General features: G+C 39.9%; 2 protein-coding genes across 3 annotated transcripts in view; one reads left to right on the forward strand and one right to left on the reverse strand.

Moving 5' to 3' along the window:
• Positions 1-66: 66 nt before the first annotated feature.
• alg2 (ALG2 alpha-1,3/1,6-mannosyltransferase) overlaps positions 67-14,881 on the reverse strand; it is a 66,539-nt gene continuing 51,724 nt past the window's right edge. The window contains exons 1-5 of one of the 2 annotated variants that reach the window (XM_034873805.1): positions 6,120-6,380; positions 5,044-5,215; positions 4,777-4,914; positions 4,239-4,406; positions 67-1,603 (exon numbers count right to left, since the gene is read on the reverse strand). In XM_034873805.1, the coding sequence (XP_034729696.1) occupies positions 863-1,603; positions 4,239-4,406; positions 4,777-4,914; positions 5,044-5,214 (1,218 nt within the window). In that variant the 5' untranslated portion in view covers position 5,215; positions 6,120-6,380 and the 3' untranslated portion in view covers positions 67-862. Of the gene's footprint in view, positions 1,604-4,238; positions 4,407-4,776; positions 4,915-5,043; positions 5,216-6,119; positions 6,381-14,881 lie in introns of those variants that run through there. The other variant, XM_034873806.1, reaches the window with a different exon arrangement.
• On the forward strand, positions 6,563-9,918 carry sec61b (SEC61 translocon subunit beta). Its single transcript, XM_034873807.1, has 4 exons — positions 6,563-6,715; positions 7,296-7,393; positions 8,440-8,544; positions 9,350-9,918. The coding sequence occupies exons 1-4, from the start codon at positions 6,713-6,715 to the stop codon at positions 9,435-9,437; spliced, it is 294 nt and encodes a 97-aa protein (XP_034729698.1). The 5' UTR covers positions 6,563-6,712; the 3' UTR covers positions 9,438-9,918.

Genomic DNA, 14,881 nt, shown 5'->3' on the forward strand with positions numbered 1-14,881 from the left:
ACCCTTAGCAAAGTCTATTAAAGGCCAAAAAACTTCCAACAAAGCAAACTCCATAAGAGTCAAGGAAGTATGTGTCTTCTTGTTTATTAAGACTTCAGGAATGTCAATAAGAGCATTTCTATACAGTAGGAGGGCTGAGAAGGCCAGCGCGCAGCCAACTTCTGCTATTCCCCTCGTTGATAATGACCCAGACAAAGCCACACTGCCCATCAACCAGACCTCTAATAAAGCCAACCACTCTCTATCATCTGCTAATAACCTCCACGCGGCAGCAAGAGTCATGAACAGGCCAGCGTCTTCTGAATGCGAGGACAGGAACAAAGCTCTGGGCAGACAGGAAGTAGTGGATAGCATCTTGTTTATCGATCTGTGACTGTGCACTGCCTGATGGCACTGGTGGTAAATACATTCTTCTTCTTCATCCCCCAAACACAAAGACAAAGACTACTGCAGCAAAGCAAGAAGAAAAAAAACATACACAGTGCAAAACATTTCACTTAATTTGCTAGACTCTTGGCTGCAGTGCTGCTACACATGTACAATTACACACACCCACATACACATTTGCAGGTGTGGTTTCCTTTCCAGAGATAGGGTAGGTAAACTCGTTACTCTTTTCTTAATTGGTACAGAGATTCCGTCCTTTTTTTCTCTCAGCAACCCCTCCAGGGGAATGCTGATTGATTGTCCTCTGAGGCCTCAAAACACCCCACCACCCACCTCCCTGCACATTTACACATCCAGCCCCCGTTAGAAGACATCCACATCACCTCGCTGCAGACCCCAATCGTCCATAGACAATTCACAGTTCAGTAGAGGATCATTTTTCCACCCGTCTCCTGCCTCTCCTCCAGCTTTCACATCACTGGCTCAGCTTGACAATGTACCCGTACAGTTGGTTGGAGAAGGCTTGAAGAGAAAATTTATCTTGCACCCTCTTCCTCCCAGCTTGTCCCATGTCCCTGCAGAGCTGTGGCTCCCTAACAAGCCTCTCCATGACCTTGGAGAAGGCTTCTGCAGTGGGCTCGCACAAGAAGCCTGTCTCCCCGTCGGCCACGCTCTCCAGGGGGCCCCCAGAGTTCACCGCGATAACAGGGCAGCAGCAGTACATGGCCTCCACGGGAACAATCCCAAAATGCTCTCTGCTCGGGGTGTACAGCACGGCTGTGCTGCCCCGCAGCAGCGCCACCTTCAGGGAATCAGTGGGGGAGCGAAGGAAAGTGACACAGTCCTCCAAGTGGAGCTGCGCTGCTAGCTCTTTCAGTTCAGTATAATGTTGAACATTCTCAGTAACTCGCTCATCGTAGCCCCCCGCCACCACCAGGTGAATACCCGCTCGCTTGCTTAGAGGAAGGCTACACTTCAGGAATGCGAGAGCCTCCAGAGCCAGCCCCAGGTTCTTCTTTCTCTCGTATCGGTTCAGAGAGAGAAACAGGCAGGAGGTTCCCTCAGGGAGCAGCCCGCCCAGGCCTTGTGCTTGACTGGAATGCTGGTCAAAGGTGCACGTGTTGAGGGACGGATAGAGGACATCTGTATGGACTCCTCTTAGACCACGAAATGTCTCTCTGAAGATGCTTGCGGTGAACTTGCTGTTTACTAGAATCTAAGAGGAAGTACAGAGGGATTAGTTCCTAAGGATCTCACATATATCACAAGCGTTTTAATTCCCTATGAGTTGGATGACAGCCAGCAGCCATTATTTTAAAGTCTAGACTAAAATCAAAATGTCATTTTCTTTTCTATCAGGGCCCTCAGGAGCTCAGGCTGTATCAAATTTTGAATAATCAGTTTGGTTCATTCAAGCTGATAAATATACAGTACCTTGTATATTGATATTATATTACTCTATAGTTTTAGCAGTTATCAAGTGCCATACTCATTCTCTCTTAACCCTGTTAAACAACACCTGGGTGATATTAAAGAATTTCTGTTTCAAAAAGCCTTTACCTGAAATAGCACTGAACATTCCAGTATTAATACCTGTATAGTTAATTGTGCGCATGATCTAAAGCAGTGTTTCCCAAATGGGAGTATGTAAGATGGTTTTGCAAAATGTTTTTCCACTTGTTGTTTTTTTCCAAGTTTTTCTGTTTTTTTGTCGCTGTTTTAAAGTTTGTCACTAGGCCTGCACAATTCGAGGAAAAACACGAATCTCTATTTTTTTTGCTTAGAATTCATATCACGATTCTCTCTGCCACGATTTTTTTGACCATGACAAAACAAAAACAAATTGGCAGTACCAAACCAAGGTTATTATAGATTTGCATTCATTAGTTTTTATTTTTATTTTGACTTTTTGTTTTCAAATTCAGTTTAGTTTTTAGAGTGGATTTGCTAGTTTAGTTTATTTCTTATGTTTTGAAAATGTTTAATTTTAGTTTAGTTTTTATTGGTTTTAGTCTTTTTTGTAATATGGGTTATTTGCTGAAAAGGTCACAAAAAATATTGTGTAATAATAACTCAACAAAAACATCATACAATACAATGTATTCACAATGTATTCAACAATAACACCAGTACAAACATGTACACATGATGATGAGCACAGATGTATAAACAGTCAACACAAGAAGCTGCAGTAAGTGCAGAATGTGTTTGACGTGTTCGAGGAGAAAAACCTAAACAGCCAACAGACTAAAGAAGACAGACAGATATGAACAGGTGTTTTGAATTTTGGATTGATTAAAGTGGTGAACTGTTTAAATTCAATTGACTCGCACAAAAATACAAATCACGATATTTTTTTTTTTACATATAGGCTACTTTCAAATTCATGGGATGTTTCCCTGTAATAAACTGTCCACATATTTGACCGCTTGCTTTTATCTGACACAGTCATAATCAAATAGGGCTCTGCCACTTTCTTCCAACTTTCGGTACCGCCATGATGCCAGGCAAGGGTAACGGTCTGTGTTGTTTGTTGTGTTCAATTTTACATGGAATTACGAAATTTCTGGGTTCCCAGTCAAAACTATACTCGTCTACGGGAAATGTCACCGCCGGAAGGATAAAATGTTATTTGCCCTATGAAAGACATTATCAAAGACGAAAACTAAGGACATTTACTCGATAATTTTGACCACACCTAACACGTTTTTGGCACCTATAGCACATTGCGCATCACCACAAGCCTGTAAACATAGAGGCTTCTATAAAGAGAAGGGAGAGCATTGAAGCGCTTGGGAGCGCTTTAAAACCTATTTTATACAGTCTATGTTTAAATCTCACAGAGGAAAGCAGCGTTTGTAATGCATTCGGCTCGTAAAATTAAATGAGAATCGATTAATCGTGCAGGCCTATTAGTCACCTTTTTTTGAAGGTTTGTTTTGACCTACTCTTGCCTTTTTTCCACTATATTTTTTTCTTCAATTTTGTTTTCTGCTTAATTCTAAGTTTTTGTCACTTTTTTAAGTTTGTTGCTTTTTGGATTTTATGGTCACTTTTGTCGCCTTCCTTCTTTCTAGTGTATTTTTTTATTTTTTCAAAATTTTTGTTACTATTTTCAACCTTTTCTTGCCTTACGTCTACCATCTTTTTCCAAGTCTCCGCCTTTTTTTATTAGCATTTAAATGATTTCCAGTTACAAAGCTAATTTAAGGCTAGTTTAACAAATCTATACCCGACATTGCTGTATTGTTTATCTTTAAATAGACTTTTGTTTTCTAACAAAAAATATTCATACTGGTTAGGGGGTACATGGCTTAAAAAGAATTTCAATATAGAAAAAAGCTTCATCCCTTTCTTGTCTGTAGTTGGCAAAAAATGCAAAACCAAGGATTTTAAATAAAAATTTAGGATAAGCTAAATCATATTGTCTTATAAGTTTAGAAATTAATGGATCAGGACTGTCTCTTAAAAGACCTGCATAGTTGTAGCCCCTGTCTCTCCTTTAGACCATGAAATCCCAACATTAGACCCTTTGGCCATTCTCAAATCTGTACATAAATCCACACAGCATTTACTACAAGGGCCCCTAACACACTCAGACCACATTAAAAGCATATTTTAAAAATCACATCCGCTAATTTATTTTTAAACTTTATTTAATACGTTTCTGGCGTTTCTGTACTGTAATGTGTTTCATTTATTGCTGGCAAAGCGTTTTTAGCATCATACTGTATAAATGAGCCCTTCCAACTGGATAAAAAAAAACTGTAACAGAGTCACACAATCCTGCCTTGCAATCAGAGCAACAACCTGTAGAATGATACAGTCTTCAACCCTCAGCCGTTACGTACCATATCAGCCATGCCAGTGGTGCGCTCCTCCAGCCAGTCGATAGGAGCCCGGTAAAGCTTCTTCAGGGCTGACTTTCTCTGAGTTAGCAGCTGGTCTGGGAAGTGACAGTAAAACAAAACCTTCTTCCTGCGACGGGACAGTTGCAGCACCGGGATACACACAGACACCTGGGGTGGAATGGAAGGGGTGTGAACAAAATCACATGTTTTGGTTGATTTCAGTTTTAATTATTAAAAAAGTGAGGCTTTTTGTCACATCGTTAGTTGATCTGAAAAATGACCTTTCTCTGTACTGTAATTATGTGCAAGAGAAAGGTGACACCTGTGCATATTTGTATGAAAAGCAAAACAATAGAAGGGCATGTCAACTTCATGGCATGGTATAATTAAAGGATGTGGCATAAAAAGGGAAATTGACCTCTGCTAACAATTGAAGCTATTCTCTGAGAAACAAAGACAGTTACGAGATACAGAAGGCTCCAAGGAACTCAACTGAGTATAGACCAAACAGACAGACAGTTCTCGTGTGACGACTCACTTGGTCACAGAAGATGACATCGTACTCAACTCCGCTAAGGAAGACCAGATAGAATGCCACGTAGATCATCCTCAAATAGGCACACAGGGCATGCAGGTAACCAAACACACTGGTGGGTAGCCAGTCACCAACACATACCTATCAGAAGAGTAACAGAGACAATGATGTCTGTGTGTCTGTGTGTGTCCTTTTAATTTATACTATTCATTGTCTTTCTTGTGCATCTTTGAGGGACAGTTTTATGTAATAAGATGTGTTTCAACGTACCACAGGCAGTTCTGGGTCCAGGGTCTCAGAGAAGCAGTGTGTTGGGTCGTAATGGGCGGTCCATATCTGAACGTCACATCCCTGAGACTTCAGAGCAACAGCAGCATCAACCACCAGTCGCTCTGCTCCACCAATACCAAGGTCTGGATGGAGGAACACGACCCGCGCCATGCTGCACACAAATGAATAAAGCTCAAATTTAAATCTGGAATATATTTAGCTATCAGAAAATGTTGGTTTGTGGACACATTGCACATCACTAAATCATGTAGAATGACATAATAAACTGATGAGCACAGTTAACCAGTGCAAATCTTCACCAAATCAGAATAACAAACGGTATAGTCACAACAGCTTAAACATGAGGAGTGAATGCTTTAAACTGAGGTGCTTAAAAATGGGAATTTATTTCCAATGGCATTCAAGCAAATTTAAAACTTCATATTATAGGAATATATAATTCCTATATATATAGATAGATAGATAGATAGATAGATAGATAGGAAAACAACTCTCTCCAACACAAGCAACCATAGATTTATAAACCCACTCTCATATGCCAATAAGAAAAACTTTTCAGATCTGCATTGTTAACAAACATTAAATATTTGTCCTGTTTTGTAGCATTATTGTATTCCTAACTTTTACTCCTTGAAGCACTTGGCATGAAAATGTACCTAACATACATCTATTGCAAATCATTGTGGCTGTCATAATGCCCTCGAGTGCTCTGAGGAAAACCTCTAGCTGGCACTGAATTTGAGGATAAGTCAAACAAGAACAAGAACAAGAATAACAAGAACAGAAACGGTACTTACATTTGCTTATAAAACGTATCATTAATGTCTTATGCTAAGTTTTTTGTCTGTATTGTCTTAAACTACGTTAGGTTAACGGTTACAGTAATAACATTATGCTACTAGCCTATGTAATATAACATTTACGTTAGCATATAAAATTATAAACCGTTTGAGAAAGCTAGCTAGTTAGGTGAGCAGTTGTCTTTGTTACCGAACACAAATAGTTAACGTTAGCTAAATATCCGTAAAATATAATAGCAATGTAATTATGTTTACCTTTGGATCTCTTGTCTACCTTGTCTGAGTTTGGAAACCTGTATATGCTGTTTAAGTCCACCGTAGCAGCATGAACTGTAATGAAACTCTATCGTTTGGACGCCATGTTGGTTCAAAATTATCTATTGTGAGCAAGCTAATCGCGCGTCCGTGTTTAAACCACAATGGCGCCAGTTTCCTATGTATTAGGTGAAGGACGTGCTTCCTGTGAGACACGTCTCCTTCAGAATCCAAGCGGGCCGACTATTTGCCTTAAACTTAAAGTACAAGTCCAAATATACATTTCATTAACTAAAAATTCAGCTGCGTTAAAAAATATATGTTTTATTAAAATGGTACAAACACAAGCTCCGAAAATAATGTTTGACTCATTATTTAGTGCTAAATGCGATCAGCCAGTCAGGCTTCTGCTAAGCCTTCTCCACTGGTCTTGTGTTTTGCAGTCGTGTCCTTTTTAGACAAGCGTCAGCTTTATGGGATCTCTTGTCAATTTTTGGCCAAATCACACACAGACTGTCTGCTGTTCATTGGAAGTGGACATCAGTTTGAAGAAGGGTTCAGGGTTTCACTTTGCATCGGACAAATAAAACACAATGGTAAGATTCTCAACTATTTCTAAATTGTTACTAGTGTTGAAGCTAATAATCTCCATTGCCCCCATTTAACGTCAGACCTAACGTTTTGCTTTTGGTTAGCTAGCTTGCTAACGTTAGCTAGCTCATCATTTGTAGACGTGGATCTTTTTCAACAGCTCAAACAGTCCCAAAACACACACTTAAAGCTGGCCCATCACTCGATAATTAATAATATATGTTTTGAACACATTTAGTTGAGATTCTGCATGTTATCACCAGCTAGAACTTGAAATCAATGAACAGTGTGTGTAGCTAGCAGGCCTTTGCCATCAGTCTCGGTCTCTGACATAAATACACTGTACAGTTGAGAATTAAACGTAAGCTACCTAAGCATCGTGTGTGTGTGTGTGTGTGTGTGTGTGTGTGTGTGTGTGTGTGTGTGTGTGTGTGTGTGTGTGTGTGTGTGTGTGTGTGTGTGTGTGTGTGTGTGCGAGAGAGAGAGACACACTATATGATAAATGTGTGAGACAGAATGTCAGAAAGAGGATATAATGGAGTTGAACTCTGTTCATGTGTATTTATTATGGTGTCTAACACTCAGCCTGGACCAGCAGCAAGTGCAACCAATGTTGGGGCATCTAGCCGTTCCCCCAGTAAGACGGTGGCTCCCCGTGCAGCAGGCTCCACTGTTAGACAGAGGTATGTACACGTACCCACCAAACACTTTATCCAGTAGACTGATTGGTAAAGTCTTCCATAAGTGCATACAAATGTGCAACATACCTGAATAAATGGGTACGGTTAACTAATGAATGAAGATCTTCCATGTAGGACTCAAGGCTCACTGAATTGTTTGAGAAAGAAAATTATGTTTATTATTGGTTATTGTCAGCCCAGAATTAGAATTGCTTTGTCAGAATCAGAATTCTCCCAATGTACATAGGAAATGATTTGCTGATACAGTGCAGTAAAACAATAAAGTTAAAACGGTTAATAAAGTTGAACAAGAATTTTTTACAAGAATTTTATAGAGTTAAGAATGATAAACATCACCAAATGTCAACCCATTTGAAGAAGCATCAGTGGCGACTCGTAGTCACCTTATTAATTTTTTTTTTCCATTCATTTGTCACACATCTGAATGTTGCCCATGCCCACTGAATTGAAGACATTATTGCATAAGTAATGTGGTCGTCGCAGCCCACACACCATCTCAATCATTATTTGACATATACCTCCAGCATTGACCCCGCTTGCCCGTTGCCATACTGCTACGAGTGATTAATGATTTTTAGATAGCCCTTCCCTTTATTTGTTTTGGGTGCCCTGTGGAGATTAGAGCAGCTGATAGATGTTGTGCTTTGGGCATAATCAGTGTGTAATCAGAGTCACGCTGTTACCTCTCTCATTATTACCCATTACTATCCAGCTCTTCATTACCTCATTAACCTCCGTTTAATCTCATCACGGGTAAAACAGCCATGAATCACTCCACTCTTTCATCAGCTGCTTCTGTATTTAGTTACATTCGGAATTTGGTGTATAATGGCGAAGATTTGTTTTTCTTTTGATCAAAATGATTGGTTTTTAAGAAACTGCTGGATGAGAAAAGTTATCAGATTTTCACAAAATTGTGTCTGTTCTAATTGTCTTTTTGTTTTCCTATAGAGTACTTTGTTACATGAAAAATGCACTATATGAAAGTCATATGTCATAAGGAAGCATTTCTCATGTGTGTTCCACAGGAAAGCTACCAGCAGTGGTACACGCAGCGGTGGCAGGACCACAGGATCGGCAGGTACTGGCGGCATGTGGCGCTTCTACACAGAAGACTCACCAGGACTCAAAGTGTAAGTGCAGTTGATAAAAGCTGAACATACACACTCACGAAAGTATTTAGCCCCTGACATTTTTAACTTCCTCTCATAAATGTGCATAAGTCTCAGGATTTTCAACACTTAGTGTGATATGTGTTCATCAGGTAGAATGGGAGGAATGTTTAATGGCAGGAAATTGGGCAAACGTGCGTCTGTGGTAAAACAAATTATCACTGAGTGGTGGATTAGCTTGATTTAAGGGTGGTATATAGTGTATGTGTATATATATTAGACACACACATACACACACACACACACACACACTTGTGTTTGGAAAACTCTCAACCTCAAACTTCTATTCTGCTAAAACCTCGCCCCTAATATTAGAGAAGGCATCCTGTCTCCTGGCCATAGCTGGCCATGGTTGATCGATGGTGCTGTGGTGGTTATTGAGTGTGTCTCTGCAGCAGTCGAAGGAGGGCAGACTCGCCATACAGTGCTGTATATCGAGTGCATGTTTGTTCCTGTGTTAGACGCAGGCCTTAAAGCTTCATTAAAGGATGCACTCTGAAAGGTCAACTCAATTACAGCCTTCTGACAGAGAGAGGAGCGGGCCGCTGAGGAGATGGTTGGCATGGCAATGCAGCCTCCACCCCACCCCCCACTTGGTCCCTCATTCAGAGATGAGAGCGCCTCCTTGTTTCCTAAGCTTATCAATAAAATCAGACAGTCCACTAAGACTCTCGCTCTAGTTGGGGCTTGAGCAAATGATGGGATTTTGTGTGTGTGTGTGTGTGTGTTAATCTGAGTGTTGATCAGTTTCTCTTTGTTGTGACAGTGGCCCCGTGCCAGTGCTGGTGATGAGTTTGCTCTTCATTGCATCAGTCTTCATGCTGCACATCTGGGGGAAATACACCCGCTCTTAAACTCCACCTGAAGACCTCGGACCCTGCACCTCGTCTTTTTAACACATTGGACCTGGACCAAACAACAAATGAACAACAATCTCAGCCCCCTGGTTCCCTTCTGCACTTTCACTACAACACCCACAGACATACAAGACACACAAACTTGTTTTTTTATTTAAACCATTACAGTACATGATCATCATCTGCATTGATGTTGGTATCCACCCTGTTGCTTTTGCCCTTTCTGTGTTTTTAAGATCTGAAGGGGTGAACAGGAGGGAGTCATGCCCATCTCAGATGAAATGTCTTAGTTGGTATGTGTGTATGTGGCCCTCCCGCCAAGCAGCAGTATGTTCCCGCCAATGCTGCAAAAAGGTTCCGTGCAGTACCCAAGGACATTGTTGTTTACAGGCCCCAGCAAACATTTCCTATTGTAGCCTGAAGTGCATTTTTTGTTAAAAGCATTTGTACAAATGTAATTGTAATATTGTACAATAAAAATGTAAAAATCAATGTGTGTGTTAAAACTTACCCTTATTGTGTTCTGAAATCATAACCTTGTTTTGTTCTGTGAAACATTTCAAGATGAGTGAGTTTGTTTTAATGTCAAAAGTCCAAACCATATTTTCAGTTACAATTGGGATAATATTCTATCTTTGTACCTTCTATAACTTCTACCAGACTACTGAAAGCTGTACATTTTAACAAAAGCTATTCATAAACCTTTGTTTCAACAAAAAATGCTTTCAGAAAGAAAAGGACTATGACAACCACATAACTGATAAGTGTTACATTGCAGTTTGATTTCTCACCTTAAGCTTGATTTAAAACATTTTAGTAACTTGCAATTTATTTGACCTGATGTTTTTGGCATAACTCAATATTATTTTTAATTTGTTCAATCTTAGATGTCACCTAAAACCAAATTACAGTGTAATTAACCGTGTCCTAAACTGATCCTGTCATCCTTTGGTTCAACAAAATTACACAGCACTCACACACTCCAAAGCATCTTATGTGCATAAGCAGAACAGCTGAGACTTGTCTATACATGTATAGCAGCTGCTTTAAATTGATCCTTATCTGGATGTAAGTGTAACTTTTCAGTATGCTTACCTCTATAGAGGTTCAGAGGAATCAACCTGCAACATGGGCTGCCCCAGGGATTGTCTTCACCAGCAGTACTGAAGAATTGCAGAAAGGTCAAATTAGTTTTTGAAACGTGGCAAGTCTTCATAGTGCCAGAGTAAGACAAAGGCATCAGGAATTATATCTGATGACATAAATTCCAAATGTTAACTATATAGTTACATATTTTTTGTTATTTTTCACATGGCTGGTCATTTGAACTTGATGCACCTAGGAGAATAGAGCATAACAAGCAGCAGCTGTTTTAGGGAAAGTATATACCTGCATACATCCAAAACACAAGAAAAATCATTTTTGTTGAAATCATTCTCTAAAGAACATTTAATCGAGAAGTTCCCATTGCACTTTCTTTGAGCCAAAACTGGCTTGCCATTGTTGTTTATATTATTATAAATGTTTCTGATACCGCGTTTATATTTTCTTGTAAAATCACTCAGAGCCTCTTCATCTTCATCTAAATTATGCCCATGTGTTTTTCTGTCTTTTCCTAAGGGGGGCGCTGTAGACTATTTTCTGAACATCACTGGCTGAGAGAAAATCAAGATATAACTGTCATGACTGAGGGAATGCATGAACACATGTTTTGTTTTTACCTAATCTCATTTTCATAATACTGTGTAACATTTTGTATAGCCACACACCATCTGTTTAGTACTCAAATGCTTCATAACCAGTTAATTATTTTTAGATGAAAATCCTTATCACACAGAGCTGAATGGAACAGAAGTGAATGATTAGAAACTGTTTCAGATTTGATTTGACCACATCAAGTCAAACAGTGTGGAAGAATTTATGACATGATGCCAGGTATGTTCAATGCTGTAAGCTGCTGGCTGGGTGTTTTGTAGTTGTTGAAGCAGTTTTAGCCCATCCTGCATCACCAGGTTACCTGTGTTGAATATGAATGTGTGTGTTTGTGTGTGTGTGCGCCTTGTGTTAAACGTAGCATTTGGATCCTGTTCATTAATTCATTCTGTTGCTATGGCTTTGCTTTCCCATAGGCTTCCAGCGTTCGAGGCAAACTCAGGCACAACTGCCACATCCCTCTCCCTCTCGTCTCTGTCCCTGTCCCACACACACACACACACACACACACACACTAAGGCCCAATTCATGGTGGCACAACACGGCAGTAAGCCAGAATAATTCAACATAACAATTAAATATGAAGGAGCTGTGTCAAAGCTGTCCCTCAGTGTTCAGGAGTCAAACAGGCCCAGGCAGCATGTGGAGCGCTCCACACTGCAGCAACCTGTAGTTTCAAACTCCTCTTGACACCTAGAGTCTATACTAGTCAAGTCCCAGAGTCCACAGGCTTTATGTTTTGGACACACAAACACATGATTAATGCTCTTAACTCAATTAGTATGTAAGCACTCAAATGTTTTCTATTTAAATTTGTTTTACTCCGAAGTTCATCAGTTTGTGCTTGTTGGTTTTAGATATATGGAAACTAATTTGTTGCTGGTGATTTGACACACCTAGTAAAGTTAGTTTAAATGTTGCATTTTACCATAAAGAAGGTGGTTTGCCAAGATCTTTAGAAGTTGTCAACAATCATTTAGTCAGAGTTAGTGTGAAACTTTTCTTCACTGCACCTCACTAAACTATGTGTTTCCTTTAATTCTTCGGCAATCACTCAATAAACGTATACTATTATTCACACAGGGTGTACCAGACACAGCAAGAAGAGATTTCATCAACGTGCACGTTACAAGCAGAACCTATATCTGTCTACTCTACATAAATTATCCTGAACAGCCACGCATGAAATGACGTTTGTCCCGTGGAAAGAAAGAGATAAGTGTGAAATGGGAAGAAAAAAGAGAAAAGAGAAAAAAAAAAAAAAAAAAGCTTTCTTCAGAGTGCTTCCTCTCTGTGTCTTTTTCACAAGAAACCCATATCCTGTGAAGAAACCGCACGCTTTTACAAGGGATGGTCCCTTACATAGAGAGAGGTGCGAAAGCACATGTGCTACACGCATGCATGCACGCACATACACACACACGCACACAATTTAGGAGACCTGTAAATAGGTCACATGTATCATGTTTTACATAGCAAATGCTGCTCTGTGGTTTAGCAAAAGAAGTTAAAAATGTTTCAAGGTGCTGACACAAGAAGATTGTTGAGCATCTGTCGTCCCATTTTGCACCGTCGCAACTCGTTGGCCCTCAACAGTTTTTTTCTGGCCGATTGTTGAATCGTCTTCAACGACTTCGGTAAAGGGTCTGACACACCAACCCAATTATCAGCCATCAGACATGGGCAAGGTCAGTGACTTGAGTCTGTTTGGTGTGTTTCGTGCCGTTGTCAGTCGGAAGAGCCGTTGGCATGCATTTTGGCCGATCTGACTTGTTGAATTGGAGCAAACAACGCCAGTTTCTTCTTATTACTAGTTGTCACAATGACAACAACTACCCTTCTTGACTACTATCAGCACTCTCTGATGAAAACAATGACTGACTACATTTGCTCTGTGTTTACTAGGTCTAGAGAGATGTTCCGTCACTTCGGATGACATTTTTTGGGCAACAATACAGAGAATGGAGAATGTACATGGTAGTTGACCATCAACTGTAGTCTTTGCAGTGTGTTCAAGTAGAACTTTTTGAGCAAGACGCAGGCCACGTGAGGAGATGTGAGACGCCACAGTTGGCCTTGGTAGCCACCAGCCCTTTGCTGTCTGTTTATTGTGTCAGTACAGTTGGTCCTTCTCTCTCCCTTTCTATGGCTAATTCACTCTCTCACTCATCCATCACGCGTGTTTATGCTGGAAGATGTAACAAAGCTAGGATATCAAGTGCAGCAATGTATTTGAAACTCTTCTTTCCTTTCAAAGACTGTGCAGAATATTCTTTCTTTAGATGAGTGTAAGTGCCCAGTCAGGCTTGCAAGTGTGTCAAGTGTGTGTGTGTGTGTGGGTTTATGAACAGATCATATGGTTGGTAAAGCATGGAAAGAATTGAAAGGCGGGTGGAATCGATCATCGCTCACCAAACAGGTGAATCCTGAGCGATGTCCCCAAAACTGAGTGCTGGTAAAGGGGATGCAGCTGTGACGGGATCTACACTGTAGTACTGTGGTAGTATGAAAAGCTGTACGTCAGCTTATATTCTGTATTGCTTTTATTGTTACTTTTTTGCTCTATAAACTTATGTTCACATTTTTTTTTGTACCAAAGTACAGTGACTAAATAAATGTACATAGTTTTACATGTTTAAATCTTTTACATTCTTTGTGAATGTGCGTTCATGCTGGTCCGGTCACTGTTATCAGGGAGTGATTAGTCAGTAGAATAGCAGCCAATTAGTGCAACACTCTGTTGATGGCCAGTGATCAGTAGCAGGTCTGCTGAGAGGTGAGAGCATGTTCACTGTAAAATTATCTGACTCCATATTCTGCATCCAGACCACATGGCTGCTGTCATATGAACTGTGTGGGTCAACTCGCTCAGAAGTGACACTGGGACACAGTGTGTGAGTGCGTGCGTGAGTGCTTGTGTGTGTGCGTGCATGCGTGCGTGTGTGTGTGTGCCAACTAGAGGCCCCCTGATTTTTCCTAACCTCTCCTTCAGCAAGAAATAAGAGAGTCAGATTCAGAGCCAAGGTTAAGTCTGCTATCCATCTGTACCTCATCCCTTCATGATGAACAGCAAAAAACCATTCAACTCTAAGGTAAAACGCTTATAGGAACCATTAAACCATTATTGGAGTGTACACAAGTAGCTCCATTATACTATTCACCACTGTCAAAGATAAAATTCTCAGCTCTCAGACGTTGTATGTCTACACTCTTATCATTCACAAACAAATACAAATGAAAGCCATTTATCGGAGTTCCACTTTTTCCCCACAGTGTTTGCTCCACTGAACAACACAAAAGTGGACAAAACAGGATAAAATTAAATATGGTCTACTTGTTCTAAAATTATATGCAAATACAAAAAGCATAAGTAGGAAGCCTACATTTAAATGTTTTTTTGCATAGTATTCAATTACAACAACACATCAAAGAATAAATGATAAAGTTAAAAATTACACAAAAAAAGCGTGAGCTCCAGTGCAACGTTCAGATATGAAACAAGAGAAGCAAAAAGAACAGAAAATATATCACAGAATATAGGACATAAAGAGAAACAGAAATAATAAAGAAATGTATCAACAAAAATAACTAAAGTAGAAGTTTTTTAAAAACAGTCATTTGGTAAGTCAAATAGAACTGGAAATTCTGATCTTGAAAAAGGATATGGCTCCAACAGTTGCGGTTGAAACACAAAGGAAAGAAAACAAATATACAGAGAGTTGACAGAA

The sequence above is a fragment of the Etheostoma cragini genome, chromosome 6 (genome assembly GCF_013103735.1).
Source record: "Etheostoma cragini isolate CJK2018 chromosome 6, CSU_Ecrag_1.0, whole genome shotgun sequence".
Taxonomy (NCBI): domain Eukaryota; kingdom Metazoa; phylum Chordata; class Actinopteri; order Perciformes; family Percidae; genus Etheostoma; species Etheostoma cragini.